Genomic DNA, 22,978 nt, shown 5'->3' on the forward strand with positions numbered 1-22,978 from the left:
GATCATGTTTTTGAAAGTACAAATTACCGTCTAACCCATACGATTATGAACATTTCTAAAAGTTTTATCTGTAATCTGTTTGATATAATAAGTTCTTTGATAAGTAAAAAACAAAGATTAATATTGATAATGCATCAACAAGTTGTCTAAAGGGTAATTTTGTCACGACTACAGAGATAGTTAACAGAGTCAGAGACCGTGTTTCCCGGACAGCACATTTCCGGCCTATGATTTGTGCGGAGCTCCGGGAAAGCCCGGATTTGCAGTCCCTTATAGAAGAGTGCTGGAATGAGGATCCACTGATCAGACCTTCTGCTGCCAGAACCATGAAAGCACTCAACCGTATCAATCCATCCAAGTAAGCAAGCGTGAATAAAGGTGCAACAACACAAACTAATTGCGTTGATGTCAAACGTTAGACACATTAAAAACGTGATAACCATATAGTCAATTTATTCATTTGTAACTCAGTAATAAGGGAAAACCATATAGTCACTTTGTTCATTTGTAACTTAATAGTGAGAGTAAACCATATAGTTACTTTGTCAATTTGTAACCCAGTAGTGAGAGTAAACCATATACTCACTTTGTCCATTTGTAACTCAGTAGTGAGAGTAAACCATATAGTCACTTTGTCCATTTGTAACTCAGTAGAGAGGGTAAACCGTATAGTCACTTTGCTCATTTGTAACTCAGTAATAAGGGTAAACCATATAGTCACTTTGTCCATTTGTAACCCAGTCGTGAGGGTAAACCATTTAGTCACTTTGTTCATTTGAAACTTAGTAGTGAGGGTAAACCATATACTCACTTTGTCCATTTGTAACTCAATAGTGAGAGTAAACCATATAGTCACTTTGTCCATTTGTAACCCAGTAGTGAGGGTAAACCATATACTCACTTTGTCCATTTGTAACTCAGTAGTGAGAGTAAACCATATAGTCACTTTGTCCATTTGTAACTCAGTAGTGAGGGTAAACCATATAGTCACTTTGTTCATTTGTAACTAAGTAGTGAGGGTAAACCGTATAGTCACTTTGTTCATTTGTAACTCAGTAGTGAGGTAGACCATATAGTCACTTTGTTCATTTGTAACTCAGTAGTGAGGGTAAACCATATACTCAATTTGTTCATTTGTAACCCAGTAGTGAGGGAAAACCATATAGTCACTTTGTTCATTTGTAACTTAGTAGAGAGGGTTACCCATATAGTCACTTTGTTCATTTGTAACTCAGTAGTGAGGTAGACCATATAGTCATTTTGTTCATTTGTAACTCAGTAGTGAGGGAAAACCATTTAGTCACTTTGTTCATTTGTAACTCAGTAGAGAGGGTAAACCATATAGTCACTTTGTTCATTTGTAACCCAGTAGTGAGGGAAAACCATATAGTCACTTTGTTAATTTGTAACTGAGTAGAGAGGGCAACCCATATAGCCACTTTGTTCATTTGTAACTCAGTAGTGAGGGTAAACCGTATAGTCACTTTGTTCATCTGTAACCCAGTAGTGAGGGGAAAATCATATAGTCACTTTGTTCATTTGTAACTCAGTAGAGAGGGTAAACCGTATAGTCACTTTGTCCATTTGTAACTCAGTAGTGAGGGTAAACCATATAGTCACTTTGTTCATTTGTAACTCAGTAGTGAGGGTAAACCGTATAGTCACTTTGTTCATTTGTAACTCATTAGTGAGGAAAAACCGTATAGTCACTTTGTTCATTTGTTACTCAGTAGTGAGGGTAAACCATTTAGTCACTTTGTTCATTTGAAACTTAGTAGTGAGGGTAAACCATATACTCACTTTGTCCATTTGTAACTCAATAGTGAGAGTAAACCATATAGTCACTTTGTTCATTTGTAACCCAGTAGTGAGGGAAAACCATATAGTCACTTTGTTCATTTGAAACTTAGTAGTGAGGGTTAACCATATACTCACTTTGTCCATTTGTAACTCAATAGTGAGAGTAAACCATATAGTCACTTTGTTCATTTGTAACTCAGTAGTGAGGGTAAACCGTATAGTCACTTTGACATCCCTAGTTGAAAATCCAATGTAGGGAGACAGTGTCACTTTGTTCCTTTGTTACTCAGTAGTGAGGGTAAACCGTAAAGTCACTTTGTTCATTTGTAACTCAGTAGTGAGGGTAATAAATTACAACTAAAAAACATGTATCATGTGCCGGGTCGGTTAATTTGTCAAATAAATATCACTAAGTAAGATGATAAATAGATCACTTAAATAGTAGATTAGTTTCTGCAGATCGTTCATAATATAGCAAATACTGTGGTATACTCAATCGATTTGATATGTAGTTACTATAGTGGCTCTTTTTCTCCGTGTAAATACTGTGAAATTTATACAATTGTATTTTACACTTTAGAATTATTATGAATGATCTTACTGGTTAAAGTTGAAAACACATGATTTTTGTTTTCGTAGAAACATGACTATGATTGACAACATGATCGCTATTCTGGAAAAGTACGCTAATCACCTTGAGGAATTAGTGGCCGCAAGAACCAGTGAGCTGGACGCGGAGAAACAGAAGACAGAGAACCTTCTCTACAGGATGTTGCCACAGTATGTACTGATTTTTATTTTATATTTACGTAAAATGAAACACCGTTGAATTAAATTAACTTCATCAAAAATTGGCTGAAGAATCAGAGCATTTCACCAAATAATACTAAAATCGGCAATCACCAAGAGATTGATGAAAACACAAATAAATGTGTTGTATATGATGACTAGGATACGCTTATATTATTACTATTGAATAACCGTCGTGTGATGATTAAATACAAATTTCTGCATTTTCATAGTGCTACAATGCATTTCTTTGGTAAAAAAATAAAGTGTTTGTTCATGACGATGTTCTTTTCACTTTGCATCGTTTTCATTGCAACTCTCTTTGTTTTTGCGCAGGTCAGTAGCTGAGGACCTTAAAATGGGCAAAACAGTAAAAGCACAACATTTTGATGAGGCAACAATTTATTTTTCCGATATAGTTGGGTTTACAACGATCTGTGCCAGTAGCACTCCTATAGAGGTAGGTTACCTTCTGTTATATACAAACATGTACAGAGATTATTTCATGTGTGAAATCAACTTGTTTAATATACATGTATATGTAATCATATAAAAGGAAAAATCTTAATAACACGTATTCAGCGCTTTTATCTCATCAAGGAAATTCTTCAGACTGTTTATTTGAATCAGATATTATGACGTCATAAACTATGACGTCACATAAGAGTTCGCTATGGCGACGTCCGCTATATAGCGATATCACAGCAATAGAAATACATAATGATTGTCTGAAGGTTAAGAATACTATTGGTATAAGGGTTTAGTTTTACTATTAGTACTATTATTTATGAATCAATTATTGGGGAAAAGAGACCAACTTTCCGTTGTGTGGGGCAAACTCAGGACCATTATTTTACTGATCCGATTCACTACCGATGACACTACACCGGATCAATTGCGTGTACATTTACAAATATATCTCTTCTGTAGACAAAGAAAAATTGGCACTGTATCCGAACATACGCATGTTGGTTGGATGCGTGTGATATATGGGCAAAAGAGATAATATGACAGTGCAAACAAAAACATGGTCAAATTTTCAGGGCGATCCACCCTTTTATCTAGACAGGAACATGAACATTTACATTTCACAACATATCATAGAGATAAACAGTCACCATGAAACAATAATAAAATAAAATAAAAACCACGTAAACAAAAACAAACAGTAGTTTCTTATATGAAATATACTGTTGCATATTCCCTCGGTTAGCTTGTAACCGGAAACTAATTGTTGTAACAAATTCATCTTGAATTCATCTTATAAATATAAATATGTAATTATCTCATCAGTGATACAGAGGTTGCCCAACGGATGACAGTTATGTATCATGATCATCTTATATTGCTGAAATATTTTTTTTTATTTTTTTTAAAGAAAACCCGGTCCTTATTATTTCATTTTTTTGTTTATTTTTTTTGAACTTTTAAGTCAGTTTATCGGACACTGTTTTGATCGCTTTTTCTTTTGCTTATGAGAGTTAACCATTCATACAACTGCAAAATCCATTAAGGATCGTGGAAGAATCGTCGAACCACCATGTGCCACAGGTCATGATTAAGCTTGAAGTGTTAAGGATCCGGTTGATTTACACCGTTTAATCAACATTTTTGTTAAAAACACAGGCAAATAATTTAGAAATATATCCCCATACTATATTCGAGGCAATCACATTAATCAAAGATATAAGATGGATTTCGATGAACTTTTGCCAATGATTGTCATATATGTATAAACTTACTCATGTTTAACCAACATATTATTCAATGATTTCTTTATTGAAGCCGTGTAACCATTCAGACGACAGGAGTCAGTCATTGTCGGTGTTAAACATAATGAAATTAATTTTTTTTTGTGTGCGAATGAATATGATGTCAACCTTTGAAACAGTTTTAGTTTGACAGGCATACTATTGAATGTATCACTGAAATTTTGTTAATCAGATTATTGAACCTAGCATAAGCTCATAAAAACCCTATCGTTCGAATTATATGTAATGATATTCATGACACTCACTTATCACGTAACGTAACTAACGGTTTACATAAAAAAATGAAAATTAAGTGCAATAGAGTAAATGAATAAACATATTGTACAAATGTTCGATTTAACAGAATCGTTATTTTAGATATAGATTTTTTAAAATTATGATTGTATTGATTATCTGGCGATAAACTTTCCCTTTATAGGTTGTGAATCTACTGAACAGTCTGTACACGCTGTTTGATGACATCATTACTCGATATGATGTGTATAAGGTAGGTAATGTTACCAAAACTGTGTAACGCTTATCTAATGTATCGAATGAAGAAAAGTTTAAACATTCTCATTAAATCCCCGAAGTGCATATACAACTGTAATCTGATTTTAAAGATGACATGCTTTAGTGATGACATATTATACAGATACAGTACGAGTACGGGATCATTTGGAAATGAAAATTATCAATACCTTTTTTTCCCAATGATAACAATACTGGATAATGACTGATATGTAAAGAATTATTCTATTCACCAATTGTTTAATTTGTTTAATTGGTCATTTTACTTCAAAAGGGCATATTAGTTTAAACCGTGTTTTAAAAGAATAAAGTTTGATTAATGAGATGTTTCCACAAGTTTATGTGTTAATTTTGCTCCACAGTAACGGTATTTGAATTACCAATAGAAATTAAGCTACTATTTGTGTGGATCAGGTGGAGACAATCGGAGATGCATATATGTTGGCTAGCGGTCTACCAAATAAGAACGGCGCCCGACATATCAGGGAGATAGCCGATTGTGCCCTGGACATTCTGGCCTCAATTACAACGTTCAGCATACCTCATCTAGAGGACAAAAATCTCAGGATACGAGTCGGTAGGTACCGCATAGAAATATACGTCTCAGGAAACGAGTCGGTAGGTACCGCATAGAAATATATCTCTCAGGATACGAGTCGGTAGGTACCGCATATAAATATATGTCTTAGGATAGGAGTCGGTAGGTACCGCAAAGAAATATATGTCTCAGGATACGAGTTGGTAGGTACCGCATATAAATAAATGTCTCAGGATACGAGTCGGTAGGTACCGCTAATAAATGTATGTCTCAGGATACGAGTCGGTGGGTACCGCATAGAAATATATGTCTCAGGATACCAGTCGGTAGGTACCGCGTAGAAATTTAGTTTGATGTCACTGCAACCATTCATTGTAAATATCAGTAACATATCGCTTACAATATGCAGTATGTATAATTCGTTTTTCTAGTTTATTGAAGTAGACCAATACTTCAGTAATCGGTAATCATATCGAATATTCGATACAGCCACGTGTTCATGTGGAATAGTTTTCATTCTTTCTCTGTTTTATGTTTTTGCTTTTGTTTTCTTTTTCTTTTTAATGTGCTTATACATGAATGAACAGATAAATTATATTCAATTTTGCAGTGCTGAAATCATATCCTAGAGCTACTGTTAACATTGGAATTGTGATGATAAATATTATTATGATAACAACAACTCTCCGAACCACTTATCTGATTGAAATACATTGTCAGTTCCCTCTGCTTACAATGTTCACAAATCCTATTGGCAATTCAAAGGCAAAGTTTTAAACATGGTACAATATATGGCTCTTGAATAATTCTAACAATATATCTTCAAATAGCCTTATTAGAATGTTTGCCATGTCAAATCAGCAAATAGGGTTAGAATCATTTTGAGTATGCGAGTTGTACTTTGTAAAGCAGACTACAACTTCGGCATGAAGTTGCAGTTATGAAAATCTCAGAATAATTTCATTTTGTCTCATTATTTAACCGCTTTATCCTGGACGTTTGTGTTGATGATGCGTTGAAGTTGTAAGTTTATGTCGATATGTCGGCAGGTATCCACTCTGGACCGGTAGTGGCGGGAGTGGTGGGACTGGCCATGCCCCGGTACTGTTTGTTTGGCGACACCGTTAATGTTGCCTCCCGCATGGAGTCAACCGGATTACGTAAGTTTATACAAAAGTGAAAGTGGGTTTTTTGTATGATATCTTCATATTTTTTTTTATATAAATGTTTTGCTTAAATCAAACTGTTTATTACGAATTTTCAAACACCTATAGATCGATTCCAATAGGAAATTTTATAACAAGATTTTCTGCAAAATAGAGGCTTTTAATCGTTTTTGTTTTTTATACCCACTAGGAATAAGACTATTTTCAGCAAGAATGAATTTAATTTTTAGAGACGTATGTGTTATAACCTCAAACGTTTAATAATGTAAATTAACCAAAGTAACATTTCATATCTTGTGTTAACTTTGTAGCATTGAAGATACACCTTAGTACAATATCAAAGGAAAATTTGGAGAAGTTCCCTGGCTACCATTTGCATTGTCGGGGCGAAATAAGTGTGAAAGGCAAAGGCATAATGAAGACGTATTTCCTAGAGGGGCGAGAAGGGTTTGACAGGCCCCTGCCCGATGTGTGTGACGATCTGTCTGCTTCACCTACAAGTATACCTTCCACACCAGCAACGCCCATGTCTCCGCAGCCAAATCCGGATCTTGATATGAAGCAAACAACCGATGCATGTCTACCAATAAAAGATTTCGTAACAAAAATGTTGTCTGGCCCCAAAGGGGAAGGAGTAGTATCGCCTGATGAGTTCATAGCAAATATGCACTCTGATATTGACAATGATGTCGTTTCACCAGAAATGATTGTGACAAAAATGTTGTCAGATCTTGATAAACACTTGATATCTGCAGAGGAGTTCATGACAAATGTGTTGTCGACGTCAGAACGGACTAATGTCTCTCATGAGGGTGAAGACTATAAGTACACAGGAATCAGTGACAAAGACGAATTGTGCAAACATTCAGAGCCTGTTAAGAACTTCATCACTCAAACAACCCCAGATCCTGACAAAGACCGTGTGTCACAAGTGTCGTCCAATGAGGAGTACGACTCATTAAACACTACGTACTCTGTTGATAACCCCTATATCACACGTGACTTTCTCAGACACATGCTCGACGATCACAGAGATGAAGTTAAAAGAGAAACAAAGACAGTTGAGGAAAGCACGGCTTTATGACGTCGTATTTGTAGCTTATTGTTGTATTTGTTGTAATTCGCGTTGAACTATTTCATGTTCTCGGACATCATATATTGAATTGAAGAAATCATTGTCATTCAAATTTATGAATGTATTGTTTCTGAAAGGTTATTACTTTTTCATTGCCAACCAATTTGTTTAGAAATGGAATGGATCAGGAAAATGCATTCCTGCTACGTTTAATGAGTCGGTTTATTTATATATTATTATTTTGCATCGTGATGAAATGACTTAAATATTTGTCAAACATAATTATATGAAGTACAATCTAATGCATTCTCCCCTATCTTCACCAAGTTATTTGAGAAATGTTGCCTTCTAAACATGAAGAGGAAGGGCTGTTCATTTATTAGTGCTTATTAGTTGACATTGCCAGCCGTTTTATGTTTTAAACAAAGTCGGCATGTTTACATAATAACAGCTGCCTTTTGCGGAAACATAGTAAAAATCTGGGCAGTGTAATTACAGAGGGCAGTACTGTAGTCATGAGCAAAAACTAGTAGATATTTCTTGACAATAGAAACGTGTAGGTATACATGCGTTTCTCATGCTTAATAATAAAATTTGTAGAAACTATATTTGCAAGATTCATCGAGTCACTGCTCTGTAAAAAACGATATTCTTACCCAGATAGTTTCACTGACATTCTTGCTTGGTCCCTGGTGACGTTAGTGATGTGGGAGTTATTTCCTATGGTGAACAAGGTGTCGTATACCTGGCTGAGCCGGTAAGCCCCCTGGACCAGGTGACTCGATGCATCTTGCAAATTTACCTTACATTCCTGCTAAATGAACCTTATCAGTGATATGTGTAGAATCGTTTCAGATTATGATGTGTTTAATGGATACATTTTGACGCTAGTGTTGCGTTTATATATATATTAACTACATGAATAACATGTTTATTACTAACAACACGTCTTATTGTAATGCAGCCCTTTCTATGTGTCTATATTTCTCATGCTGAAAATGTGCCAAGAATCCAATTGACAAGAAAATGATTGATGTTACAAAATATCTTTCTTCTGTTAAAGATTAAGACTTTGTCGCTTTAATTTATCGACCGACCACGTAATAACGTCTGTACGATTAGATCGTACCTTTATGGTTTGTGATTTTTACAGCATCAATAGACACAGGTGTGTTGTAATATTCTGTGTTGCTCTATTCAAGTTATGCAATGTTATCATGCTGCTGATTTGTCCGATCCCCTTATCACGTGATTTGTTAAGAAAAGTGTTATGTTGATGAGCAAATGCCATGCTTTAATTAAACTATTTCATACATATATATTAAATGTTTTTTTTATAGATTGACAGACAAATAAATCGCATTTTTGCTTGACATTGTTACAGATGGTCGATGATAAGCTGTCAGACATTTTAAAAATTTGAAATATAAATAATTTAAATATTACATTCATGACCAATCAGGTACATGGATATCTATTACAAAATTCATTAACGAACCGTTATCGCATGTAGCATAGCTACATTTGTAATCTCGTGTCAAAGGTACGTTTATGTCTAAAACATGATAAATTCCAACATAACATAATGAATATTATTCCAAGAATTATACAAAAATATACTTTGCTATAAATATACGTCATAAAAATATCAAATTTCCATGTGAAGTAAGTCAGTATAGAAAAATAATATCTAACGACCGACTTAAAAAAACAAGCTGCTTTCACCACTCGCTGTGAAGGGAGAAAACAGATTGTTTTTCTAGTCGGTCGTTTGATCTTTTATTTTCTATATTTATGTACTAGTTCTCGCATATCTATTTTAGTTTAAATTATACCTTATTCAAGTAAATAGAACATATACATGTACATTTCATGATGGGAACAAATATCATATTGGGAAATGTGCATACTGAAGAACACTTCTGCGAATAAAAATAGGTAAATTGTTGAAAAAAGTACGTTGAAATCATTAATCCAGTTAAAGTGGTAGCAATAAATGTATGGTATGCTCATGGAAACTATGCTAATTTTGAGAAGCTAGTGTGTTTCATTGAATTTGCTTTTGTCCATTTGGCCTTCATACTGTCTATGAATGCCACCTGAATACAGTTCAATACTTAAATGACCTCCTTGTCGACACTGTCTTCAAATGACCTTAGGAATAGCAAGGACGTTGAACGCCGACCAAATAGCCTGTATCATCGATTTTAGACGCGAGACGTTACACCACTATTCAGGTTACAAACAAAACAAGACAAACAACCAAACAAAAGAAAAAAGGCGATAAATTTGTATTTACTTCGTGTAGTTAGCTTAAAGACATAAGCAGGCGTTTAAGTTTCATCATTGTCAATAAAAAAATGTTGTGGCATAACCCTACAAAGTACACCGTATGACAAAGCAACATTTTAAGAACCTGTCGAATGGGACCATCTAACAGTGACTTTCTTAGATAACATCTGAACTTTAACCTTATCTCAGGTCTGATCCAGGACAGCACAGCAATGGCGGTAGTTAAGTACTTGTTCGTTCTTTATTTGATTAATATTCCTAAGATGTCTGCTGAATTTGTTGGCCCCCCTCTGATGCAATTTGAAAAGAGTAAACAGTAAGTAATTGTCTTAATACAGCATTATATTTATGTTTGTGACAAACCGCTGGTCCCTATAGGACAGCCATCGATTAATGTAAAAACTTGTAAAATTGTGAACGTGAATATCCTCAAACTACAGTTCGGCCATTTCTTCCCTGTCTGAAAAACAACCAAAATTTAATATTTATCGATTAAATATATGGATGTCTATCAAACTGTGAAAGTTGCAATTTCTTCCCATCATTACAAAATGATGCTTCAAATATAGGTCATATTTTGCAATACACCTTGATCAATTGTGTCGGGCATCTTATCAGGATCAGGAACCCAACGCGTGTATTGCTTATCTTTGGGCGAGCGATGAATGCTTGTGTATTAGATTTGAAGCAACTGGCTTATTCTAAATCTAATAGTAACGTTCCTTATGGGTATGTTTGCACGAACGTTTGAGTGAACTATGCGTCACATTGATGCACTTTCTATATTTTTTTATTGTCATCTATGTTTAATGTACTTACGTACGCATTATTATACAAATGTATCATTTTGACGATTTTTATCAATTTTCTTGCTAATAATGAAAATGTAGTTGCAGTTCAGAGCTAAAATAACGCAAAAAACTTTTGTAGAAAGCCTTCATCTTAAATTACATGCGAATTGGTGTCCTCGCATTTAAGTAGAGAAAGGTCAATTAGCTATATCTTGTGTAAGCGAAACATGAGGTCTGCTGTATCTCGCTGCATATAAAAACAAGTAAAACACAAGGCATCACAAGTGATTCAAATCCCCTCGCATTTACATATTGAGTGACATATGAATGAGGAAACGAATAGAAAACTCAATGATGTATCAGTATCTGCTCTAGCGAATGCATTTTTCGATGGATAATATAGACTTTTATTCCGTTGAGGAATGAAGTCTATTGGGCGATGAAATTTCTTTAAAAATGTTTTAAAAGTGACCTTGACCTTTAACGCTGTAAACTGAAACACGACCCTGTTGAGGGCATTGTCATACTTAACACTTGTATTAATTTTCATGAAATTCCGTTCAGTAATGAAGTCGTTAGAGCGATGACAATGCTTCTTTTTTCTAAAAATAGTAACAGTGACCTTGACCTTCAACGTAGAAACCCGCAACGCAAACTTGTTCAAGGCATTGCCATGCCAAACACCCGTGTCAAGTTTCATGAAATTCCGTTGAGAAATGAAGTAGCTAGAGCGATGACAAATAGTGTAACATACGTGCATACGTATGGGCGGAATCCTATATCCCCTCGAACTTTCGTTGTAAGTGGATAATAATTAGACTCGAAGACTTCACATACTTTGTGAAAGACAAAATGGAAACGTAAGATACATCAAAGAGAGGGAACAACATACTGAACCTCGCAACAAAACTGAAGGCAAAACCATCCCTCCTGAAGATTAAGATTCTCTGCACCATATCAGTGGGATCCGCCAAATGGCACAGCGAGCGTGTGTTTAACGTTACCGTGCTGCAATCTGTCGGGAAAACTGCGGTTAAAATTGAAGTAATAAAATGTCATAAATGATATAACTATTTTGGTATGAACAGATTTAAAATTTTAATGTCTTGTATTTATGTCAAGTATAGGCGTGCGAAGCCTTTTTCCAGACTGCTTACCGCGTGCAGGGTTGAAGCCATGTTTACGTTATTATCATACATAAGCGAATCCACGAGATGTTGCAAGAGTAGAATCCAACGAATGGTGAATATGCGTTCGACAGAGTGAGGGGTAATGTTAACACAATAAACGTGCTTAAATCTTAATAGATAAAGATCTACAACGTCACTTGGATTGCAAACGACTTTATAATTCACTTCTGAAGTATCATTAACAGCTAAAAGATTGTAATGGGAGAGGAAGCAAGCCAAAATATCGTCATTTTAAAGGGAGACATTGGGGCCTGCATGACATTGTGTTAAATAATCGAATTCCTTACGGTACATGTACGTAAGAAAATAACATTTAATTCCTGTTTTATTGATATCTTTTATACGTTTCTCACCCTGAGTGTGGTATTAATAGACTGTTAATAACTTTTGCTATGTAAGTCAAATATGAAATGCCAGTCTTATCCTGCTTGTAAGAAGTAAAGGAGGTTTGATCAGGATATTCACATAAATCTCATACATAGCTGGAAATCAAGTCATCATAATTACTGTAAAGTTTCCTCAGTGAATGATGAACAGGCTTAGGCTTACGGAAGCATGGTGATATGTAATATGCATAAGCAGGATATATACATGTAGGTTTCTTACATGTACAAAAGTTATAACAGAGACACAGGTGCTTGTCGAATACTCATGTTGCTCAAGGGTAAAACAGTATCATATCTGAATATGAAGTTAAAGGATCGGAAACATTTTTCTACAGGATCAGATGTGGCTTTTGCAATAACTCTGTATGCATCAAGCTTCATAATATTACATCCAAATGAAACGGCTAAAAGTACCATGGTAAACTACGTAGTACCCGCTAAAATACCAAAAACTATTTGAAATATTCTTCCAACAAATTCAACAAAAGTGTTGTCGACCACAAATTAATCGTGCAGACATTTATCATACGGCATGAACTCAAATAGGCAACTGCATAACTAGACCAGTCTGAACACTTAGCGTCATGTATAAATTGTAACCTCTAAGCACGTATCCGAATGAATTGTTCTAAATAGACCAGTCTCTGCACATACAATACTAATCCTAATTCCAGGACATAACGTTGAATAGGCTGGTCTCTATAGACCACGAAACGCCATTATATTACTCTGCTACCAATCTGATTAAAACCAGATCTTTGATTCCACTCCCGATACTCTACGTTCCAGTGTTTGACTGGATCAAAGATCTGGTTTGAATCAGATTGCTCTGCTACATTCAGATGAAATTCATAATTTATAGTATGAATGTCATGCTCCGACTGTTGACGTCAACTGGGAGCAATTGAATGCTTAAATAGACCAATCTTAGTACAAAAATTAAAAGCTTGATTTACATTGATTTACTGTAACCAATTGTGTTCTGTTTCTCCGACGCAAAATGTGCGTAAAGCAAATATTGTTATGTGATATCCCTATATAATAACACATGTATGCCGTTATATATTTTGTAGCATGCAGTTGTGAATATAAAGGTTATAACCTTATAGCTAAAATAGTAAATGGTTATTTGTTGGCAAAAAAGTGTGTTTCAGAATCAAGTAATTGTTGTTTTAGACATGTGCACGTGCGATTATATGATTGCAAGAATGTGCCATGTGAATATTTTAATGCGCTGGTATACGTAGTTTTACAGTAAATGCAATATTCCTCAATACAAATGTTAACCATGTAGTGTAGCATCCCAATTCATTATTATTTTCAGATCCAATGATGTAGTTCTATCTAAATTGATGGACAAAATAGAAAATCAGGAGGCGAGACTGCAGGAGCTGGAGATGACAATAACTGAAAACAAGGACAGAGAAACGGAGAGAGACCGGCGAATAACACAGCTGGAAACGAGGGTGTCATTTTACGAGGAAACTATGGTTGAGGGAGATAAACGTTTAGCTTACCTACAAACAAAGTTGTCAGTTTATGAAGATGCTTTGATGGAAAGAGAACAACGCCTAGCCGAATTGGTGAAGCACAATGTTGCACGTGAAAATGACGCTGCCAGATCTCTAGAAGATAGCAATAAAACAATTACTCCTATTGCTAATACCCCAAAGGAAGACGTACGCATGACATATGATCCAAGCGCAATGAAACGCGGTTTGCGCAAGCACGGACTGGTGGCAAAGGAAACTGCAATACATACACATTTAGGTACAAAATGTATCTCCCAAGCTACAAGTTACATAATTGACACTATGAAAACATTACAGGTAGTAAGTCCTCCGTATTAGATATAAAATTACATTATAAGTATTATTAATAACATAACTTTCAAAATAATGCTTACACACATTAAAATGATAACTAATTTTATCCAATAGAAAGTAAATTTCAAAGGCATGTATTATTGTTTTTCTAGCCAGGGTGAGCCCAGCAGCGACACATGGGATAGCTTTCTGTGTTTCCGTTAATACGGCAACAGTGAACCTCCACGTGAATGAAGTTATCATATACGATAACGTCATGACAGACATTGGGAGCGGATACAACCAACATGATGGCATCTTTACTGTCCCAGAGAGCGGGATGTACGTGTTTACATGGAAAACGGTTTCCTATTTGCACAGTAATGTCGGCACTACAATCCAAATGAACGGTTCTGTGGAGGGAGCACTAGGTTCTTTCGGGAACTCAATCAGCAATTATCAGTCAGCCACGGGTGTTATAGTCAAGTCAGTGACCGCTGGTGACCACGTGTATATCAAGAGCAGTATGCAAGGAACTCTTGTGTCGAACAGTGAAGCTAGGTCAACTTTTTCAGGATGGAGACTGTTTTAATTTAAAAAACAAAATCTGGTGACCTAATGTTTGTATCAAATATCTACTATGGGCTTTGATGTTATGTGCGGATGCGGAAAAGGGTAAAATACAGCATAACAATTATTGCTCTTCACCTGATATTAAGGTCATTGGAGTGTATTGATAAACGGAAACAGGAAGTACATCCCTAGTTGAAAATCCAATGTAGGGAGACAGTATCACAATTTCCGCAAACCCTAATGTTTAATATTAAACTGATGAATAGTTTTTTTCAAAATCCACTCCTTTTTACATAAATTTCCATTTAAAATCCTTAAAAAAATTCTGACAACCTATATTGTTTTTGTGGCAGAAAATTTTCTTTACTTTAAAGCAATATAACTACAAAATTTGAAGAAATTCTACTGAGAAATGGTGACACAATCCTATTACCTTAAGTATATATTAGCTTTTTTAGAAACTGAAACACTTACCACTTTGACTCGGCCAATATCTAGAACATGATTGGGGCAATCACAAGAATAAGTGCTCCCTGACATTTTCAATGACCATGTGGGAAGCAAATCCAGATTGCAAAACTTCAATTGCATGTAAACTATGATCAAATTCGCAATTTGTCCTGGGTTATTGGTGAGAGCTGTGTTGACGCTTCAACTAGATGTCAGCATTCAAGACAAACATATACATGTATCCCTGCCTGTAGTAGAGATCATAATACAATGTTTTTGATTGGTTAAGCTGATTGTATTCAGTAATATTAGCTAGACGGCATGATTTTTACCTTTCCGAAACAATGGTACTCTTGCAGGTCGAAAAAACTTGTTTTCGGTCCATTCCTTTAACAAATTAACCCTGGTTGCTCAAAGGTTGTTGAACTAACCAGTGTTTACGGGAAAGTTCAAAATATGAATACAACCAAAACAAGAACATCTAATATCAGTTCACTGTTAAGGGTTGGTCGAGACAAATAAAGGTGACGTGTTTTAAGAAAATATTTTGCTTTGAAAGCCCTTGTTTTTTATTGGCAACAATTACGATTTTTCACTTACCACTGGTTCAAATTAACCAACCATTGAATAACCGGGGCCGGATCTACGATACCGGAGATAGTTTCTTTGGCCAGGTAATTAAGTCCATACCAATGACAAACTGAAGAAGACTAAATGTCCTTGACGGAATCTGCGCTATTTCCGAGGAGCTGGCATTTTCAAGGCACGATCTGGTTGGCCACAATTAATTGTGGTGTGTATCAGACGGGTTTCCTTTAACAGCATTCACGGAAATTGCTTCACGAAGAAGCTACTTAGTGTCCTCCCTTGTGTATGTCGCCTTCAAATTATTACTCTAAATCAGTTCCCGGAACCGAGTAATTAAATGGACTGACGTGCATCAACATTGGTTTGATGGTTCAAATTAACAAATGTCACAGGTGATGATGACCTCTGGTTATACGCTCGTCTTAAAAAGTGTTTCTGAAGCTATTCTGTTTAACTGGAAGTGGCCTGTATTCGCATTATGTATGTTGACAGATCATACGTTCGATAAGAGAGAACGTAAACAAGTATGATACACCATGTACATTGTATTTTCTTACTCAACGGAAATCATGTCATCGTGGACAATCCATTGTAGACGTAGGTTATATAGTTGAGATGTATGGTCTGATTTGACATAGTCCTTATTGTGTGGCAAAATTATAGATGAATAAGGTAATATATTTTGGGCCATGTTCATTAAAATGAAATGGTGAAAAACTATTACGTTTGTTTATTTGAGTGCCGAAATAAGAATCCGGAAATAATATCTTGAATGGACGTGTTTTATCAAGATTGCCGAGGTTCGATTTCCCGACCAAGAGAAAAGGTGTTTGCTCATCTGCGCGACCACTTGTTTTTTTCATGTACTCTGGTTTCCTCCCACATGGAAACCCCATCCAGCCCAAACAGACTGATTAATATGAAATGGGAAAAAATGTTTCATAATGACCGTTAACCTCATGATACTGTCAACACAAAATATGGGCATACGGGGAGCCCTGGATTCCAAAAGAATCAGTCGGGGTTGTTACGACTAAAACATGACTTACACAATGTAGCGTAGCCATTTGACGCCACATTGGAAATGTATAGGTCAATAGAAATCACTAGAGACAAGTTTCAAAAACAACATCTAAGTCGAGATTTACTACACTGAAGATACTATAAATGCTTGCATTGATTTCGGGACAAAACAAAGTATTGACCAGTATCAGCATTAGATTTGCGTTATTTGTGAACAGTACCTCGTTACAGTCATAAGGATTGATGCTGTAACTTATGGAAGGTCACTGTCCTTTGTATTCCTGTTGTTAGTTCGCAATCCTTGTATTACGAAAGTTGGTAATCCTAAGTTGTGTCTTATTGGTTTCGGATGTCATCTAACGCTTACCCTTCCGAAACACCTTGCCTTATTCTCCATGTACTGTTTCAAGGATTTCCATGTAAATATTTCCTTTGTTCAAATTCTGTCCTAGTTTTATTAATTTTGAATTTAAATTATGGTGTAATTGACACCTTGGTATTCACTTTTTTTTGTAACGAATACATTGTATCTAAATATTGGTAACTTCAAAGATGTAGCTCAGTGGTAGTTTTCCAAGCCTTTCAAAAATGGTTACAATTAACAAAAGCATTTCACGAAGACAGATACTAGATGTTATTATCATGACACAGCTACTATTAATGCCATATATATAAAGGGAGACGTGATGGCTGATGGATTGACGGACAACGCATCGTGACATAACATCACTTGGTCCCTCGGGCCAGGAGAATATAAAAACATCTTAGGTCATATACTAGCACTTTAAACTGCATTGTTATAACGGGACTAAATATACTGAAACAAATATAACTACGATACATCACAATGAAATGCTAACTTGAAGGTGCTCCAGGCTTTGTATTAATACTGGGAATTTACATTCATAGCTTTTATCAAAATGATTAATTGACCTTGACTCACAAATATATTACATGCATTGAAAATGTAGTATATGCATATTCTGTAATTGTAAGTATATATTGAAAAATACTCCTTTTCTGAATATCATCCTCCGGTGTGCAATACAAGTTTGATCCACTAGAAACTTTCATTTGTATTGATAGTTACGGGAAAACTCTTCTTCTGACTTCAGTCGTCATACCATGAGAGCCCTTTACGTGATCAAGCTTACAAGACAAACTGTTTCGATCCAGATTTCCTGAATTTTTAGAGGTCATTTGAAATATTTGACACAATGGACCTTTAACCTTGAACGTGGGTCGAGGTAATTTGTTGGAAAAGATAGAGACCAAATATCATTCGTGCTACAGCATCGTATAGTACTTCATTAGATGGTGTCTAAAAATGCTAGCACACTCCTGTGATCTTGAAAGTAAATTAATGCCAATTATCATAACTAACTTCACCGGTCCTAACCCATGTAGGCTACATGCCAAATATCCTTAACGTTGACCTAACTTGGTTAAAAGAAATTTTAATGGCTTATGAAAGGATGACGGATGCCACACCATAGTATAAGCTGATAGCCAAATTGTAGGAGATGAGCAATGAAATAGATAAATCATGCATTGATATTCTGTACTTATAACCAATCACCAATTTAACATCGCGGTCAGGTTTCAATCAGTTTTTTGTTTATCCATAATGCAATCGAATACACATAACACTACTCTTTGCACAAATTATACATTTTTGAAAACACAAAGACTATTTCTTAGTCAGTAAAAGATTTGAAATGCTGCATATATGTGGAGTCAACAGTCATGCATATATTTTATACAGTATGGCATCCACTTTGTAATCAAAAACTTCATACTCAAACTAAACCACACACACATAACTATCATTACCATACTCCACCCCTAGGCAAAATCTAGGTAGTGTTCTGACAAGTTTCATTTGAGCTCAAGATAGTTTTTGGCTTTAAATTGCATATCAAAATAGCATATTGGAATCTAACTCATATGCATCACTTTCAATCAGTTAAAACAAAGTATCTAATGTCATTTCAAAAATTACTTCCACCTGGAAAGCTAAAATATGTCAAAAATAAATACTTTTTACATGGAAAGCTTAAATATATCAACAAAAGCTAACCTCAATAAAAACAGTTTATGCAGCCGTAAACCGTTAGTACCACTACTGTACAGATTCGTGCAACTACATGTATACAAAAGTACCACCTCCAATTACCTGTTCTGTACAGCTATACAATAGCACCATCTACAATGACGAGTTCTGTACAGCTATACAATAGTACCATCTACAATGACCTGTTCTGTACAGCTATACAATAGTACCATCTCCAATAACCAGTTCTGTACTGCTATACAATAGTACCACCTCCAATGACAAGTTCTGTACAGTTATACAATAGTACCATCTACAATGACCAGTTCTGTACAGCTATACAAATATACCACCTCCAATGACCAGTTCTGTACAGCTATACAATAGCACCATCTTTAATGACCAGTTCTGTACAGCTATACAATAGTACCACCTCCAATGACCAGTTCTGTACAGCTATACAATAGTACCACCTCCAATGACCTGTTCTGTACAGCTATACAAATATACCACCTCCAATGGCCAGTTCTGTACAGTTATACAATAGCACCACCTACAATGACCAGTTCTGTACAGTTATACAATAGCACCACCTCCAATGACCAGTTCTGTACAGTTATACAATAGTACCACCTACAATGACCAGTTCTGTACAGCTATACAATAGTACCATCTACAATTACCAGTTCTGTACAGCTATACAATAGTACCACCTACAATGACCAGTTCTGTACAGTTATACAATAGTACCCCCTCCAATGCCCTGTTCTGTACAGCTATACAAATATAACACCTCCAATGGCCAGTTCTGTACAGTTATACAATAGCACCTCCTCCAATGACCAGTTCTGTACAGCTATACACTAGTACCACCTCCAATGACCAGTTCTGTACAGCTATACACTAGTACCACCTCCAATGACCAGTTCTGTACACCTTTACAATAGTACCACCTACAATGACCAGTTCTGTACAGCTATACAATAGTACCACCTCCAATGACCTGCTCTGTACAGCTATAGACAAGATGGTATTATCACAAGAGAAGTGAATTTGGAAAAATTAAGATAACTTGTTTTTAATAAAGGAGTTTTCTCTTGTTAATATTTCAAAAACAAATATAAAAACATTCTTTTCTTGCACAGCTTTATGACCAATATGTATAAGTTGTTCAACAATAAATTGACCATTAAATATCCTATCTGAATTAGTTGTTCACATTAACACCAAGGAGTTACAAAAATGTCAACATTGAATAGCTATACAGGTATTCTCTACCACTCAACAGTACAGAACTCATTCTGTTATCAAGAGTGTACTTAAATCTTAAACAAGCTTAGAATCTAACCTAACAAAACATTGCATATTGTCAAATACATAAAGCACTTCTTAAACAGTTTAACTGCATTCATTTTCTCTCTCCAAACACTAAGCAAAAACAGATTTTTCTAAAATCTTCGATTACATAAAAGATTTCACATTAAAAACATTATATAACTTGTTTCTGTAAAATATAAATGACACAATACACATGTACTTTTATACTTCCTGTTCATTTTTAAGTCTTCACTTGTACATCGTTTTTTTATTCATATAAACACACTAGTTTTTTAATTCCCCTAATTCAGAATTATACATTTATTTGTGTCATTTAATGTTTTGTAAACAGGCATTACCATTATTTATTACAAACTTTCACCAAATACACCTCATTAAAAACATTTTGCTGAGTTTATTCAGGAACATTTCAGATAATGACTCAGAATGTGAACATTAAACTTTGTTCACCGCTATTAGACATTAATTTCCCTTGTACAGGACCTTTGAATTATAGAGTAATAGGGAGGAATGTTTCCAATATCTGACCTGTTTGTCATTTCCTGCGACAACTTAACACTTTTGTAAAAACGGTGTTACAGCTACATGTAGCTTTAGTATGTTTTTAATAGTTTGAACAGTGTAGGTACACTCAGGCTTTTGTTTCAAAGTTTAACTTAGTGAATTACATGATGATTATTTACAAAAGTGAGTGTATTATATGCTGTTGTGTTTTTGATGTATAAACCTTGTTACAACATACAATGTAACTGCTGTAATTTGAAGTTACGGGCACTGAAATTACCAAGGAATAACCAATCAGAGAGTGCAGAGGTTAGCCAATGAGAAGGCAGTTTGTGTGAATATACAGTTTACATGGTATTTGAAGAGATAGGAGAGAATAACTACATAATAGTATAAATTTAGGATTTACACTACTTCTATTTCTGACAGAAAATTACCATTGGATTTAACTTGTGTACAGCTTAATATGGTCATTATACTTAAATTCTTATGGAGTTATTATATATTTGGAGTTTCATGAAATATTTGTGTCAAGGCTGAGTGTTCCATTGACAGAGGATTTCGTATGTGGCTTTCCGTAAGTGATAGCGAAAAGGAAACACTTCATGAGGTTTTTATACAGGGACAGCTTGGCAAGAGAAATAAAAAGAAATTTGTGTGCTGGGACAATTCTGCGAGAGTAACAAAATGAGGTACGTAGCTAGGCTGGGACAGCTACACGTAGCTGGGCTGGGACAGCTACACGTAGCTGGGCTGGGATAGCTACACGTAGCTGGGCTGGGATAACTACACGTAGCTAGGCTGGGATAGCTACACGTAGCTAGGCTGGGATAGCTACACGTAGCTAGGCTGGGACAGCTACACGTAACTAGGCTGGGACAGCTACACGTAGCTAGGCTGGGATAGCTACACGTAGCTAGGCTGGGATAGCTACACGTAGCTAAGAAACGAAATGGGGGTATGCTTGAACTCAGTAAGTGTAAAGAGGTTATTTGCTCAGACAACCTGGCGAGAAAAATGAATGAGATATGTGTGCTGAGATAACTCAGCGAAAGTCCATAATGTAATAAAATGATGGAGATATGTGTGCTGGCCCTGGACAACTCAGCAAAAAGTAATGGAAGGAGGCATGTGTACTGGGACAGCTCTCTCAGCAAGAGGAAGAAAATGATGTTTATTTAACAAATAACTTGAAAAGTTTCATAAACTATTTAGGAATCATAATCGATTAATGTTTTATCACAAGATGAGATACTTTGGTCAATCCACAGGCCAAAGATTGCACGTCAGTTAATATCAATAATTTTATTACATTAATACAATCGAATTTTCTCTCATCTCCTCAACATGAAATTTACTTGATAACCAGGGGGTTATTATACTGACAAAAATATCATTAGAGTTACCTGATTAAGGGATGGGGATGGTATTGATAAACATATCTTTGAAAAAGCAACAAATGACTGGCCATTCATGATTCATATATATTCAATAACAAACACCTCCCATTGTAAAATAAAAGATGCCACAGAAAAAAACACAGTTGCATCATTCTTATATATAAGTATATAATACTACATGTATATAATATTAAATACTGAATCACTCTTGCTCGATCAAGATTTTTTTTAAAAACCAAACTTAAAGACCATTTTACAAACCTTTAAACAGGCCTCTGATCCTGCCAAAATTCAGACAAAATAATTCTTTCAAAAAACATATTTTTTTCACTCTTCAAAGTTGACTACATTTCAAAACACTGGTTGTTAAAAAACTTTTGAACAAGTCATCTACTCAAATCTTCAATTAGATTTGTTTCTATTTCCTGAAATTGAAAGAAAATTTTGTATTTCTTGTCTTTATAAATTCAACTTGATTCTTTAGGCCATATTTTAAATTTTACTTGAGGTAAATGCAAATAATTTATTTTTTAAATCACACTTTAAAATCATAATTTTGCGCATAAAACATGTTATTAAAATAATGCTAAGAACAACCTTGTCCCGTAAAGGTTTCTATCCCGTAAAATTGGAACATGATGTTATTCAGCATTTTATTATGAAAGTTTACATAATAATCCTGCAATAATAAAGCCCAGGGATCGGAGGTACTACAGAGTGTGGGATCAAAACGTAGGGATGGGCTTATTGCAAAGCTATAGATTATACAATGTATTAGAAAATAAATTTAATGCCTTATTGACAGGCATGGGTTTATTGCCAAACAAAATATGGTAGTATCATACAATGTATGTGAAATCACATTTTTATGAAAATAAACATAAAATACTACCAATTCCATTTTTATTTCTGTGTTTCCTACATATCGAATTAAC

General features: G+C 35.2%; 2 protein-coding genes and 1 long non-coding RNA gene across 3 annotated transcripts in view; 2 read left to right on the forward strand and 1 right to left on the reverse strand.

The window, feature by feature from the left end:
- The window catches only part of LOC110450144 (atrial natriuretic peptide receptor 1-like), a 37,481-nt gene extending 28,494 nt beyond the window's left edge, over window positions 1–8,987 (forward strand). Inside the window, exons 19-25 of the mRNA XM_021497428.1 lie at window positions 175–358; window positions 2,440–2,580; window positions 2,926–3,049; window positions 4,780–4,848; window positions 5,286–5,448; window positions 6,459–6,569; window positions 6,887–8,987. Coding sequence (XP_021353103.1) covers window positions 175–358; window positions 2,440–2,580; window positions 2,926–3,049; window positions 4,780–4,848; window positions 5,286–5,448; window positions 6,459–6,569; window positions 6,887–7,659 — 1,565 coding nt within the window. The 3' untranslated portion in view covers window positions 7,660–8,987. The remainder of the gene's footprint in view (window positions 1–174; window positions 359–2,439; window positions 2,581–2,925; window positions 3,050–4,779; window positions 4,849–5,285; window positions 5,449–6,458; window positions 6,570–6,886) is intronic.
- Window positions 8,988–9,936: 949 nt separating this feature from the next.
- LOC110450160 lies at window positions 9,937–14,899 on the forward strand. Its single transcript, XM_021497445.1, has 3 exons — window positions 9,937–10,258; window positions 13,634–14,079; window positions 14,288–14,899. The coding sequence occupies exons 1-3, from the start codon at window positions 10,155–10,157 to the stop codon at window positions 14,704–14,706; spliced, it is 969 nt and encodes a 322-aa protein (XP_021353120.1). The 5' UTR covers window positions 9,937–10,154; the 3' UTR covers window positions 14,707–14,899.
- Window positions 14,900–17,573: 2,674 nt separating this feature from the next.
- On the reverse strand, window positions 17,574–22,188 carry LOC110450145. The gene is made up of 2 exons (XR_002462937.1): window positions 19,805–22,188; window positions 17,574–19,284 (listed from the first exon to the last, which is right to left on the reverse strand). It is a non-coding gene; the product is annotated as an uncharacterized LOC110450145 (long non-coding RNA).
- Between the last annotated feature and the right edge of the window lie 790 nt (window positions 22,189–22,978).

This window comes from Mizuhopecten yessoensis, unplaced genomic scaffold (genome assembly GCF_002113885.1).
Source record: "Mizuhopecten yessoensis strain PY_sf001 unplaced genomic scaffold, ASM211388v2 scaffold4999.3, whole genome shotgun sequence".
NCBI lineage: Eukaryota > Metazoa > Mollusca > Bivalvia > Pectinida > Pectinidae > Mizuhopecten > Mizuhopecten yessoensis.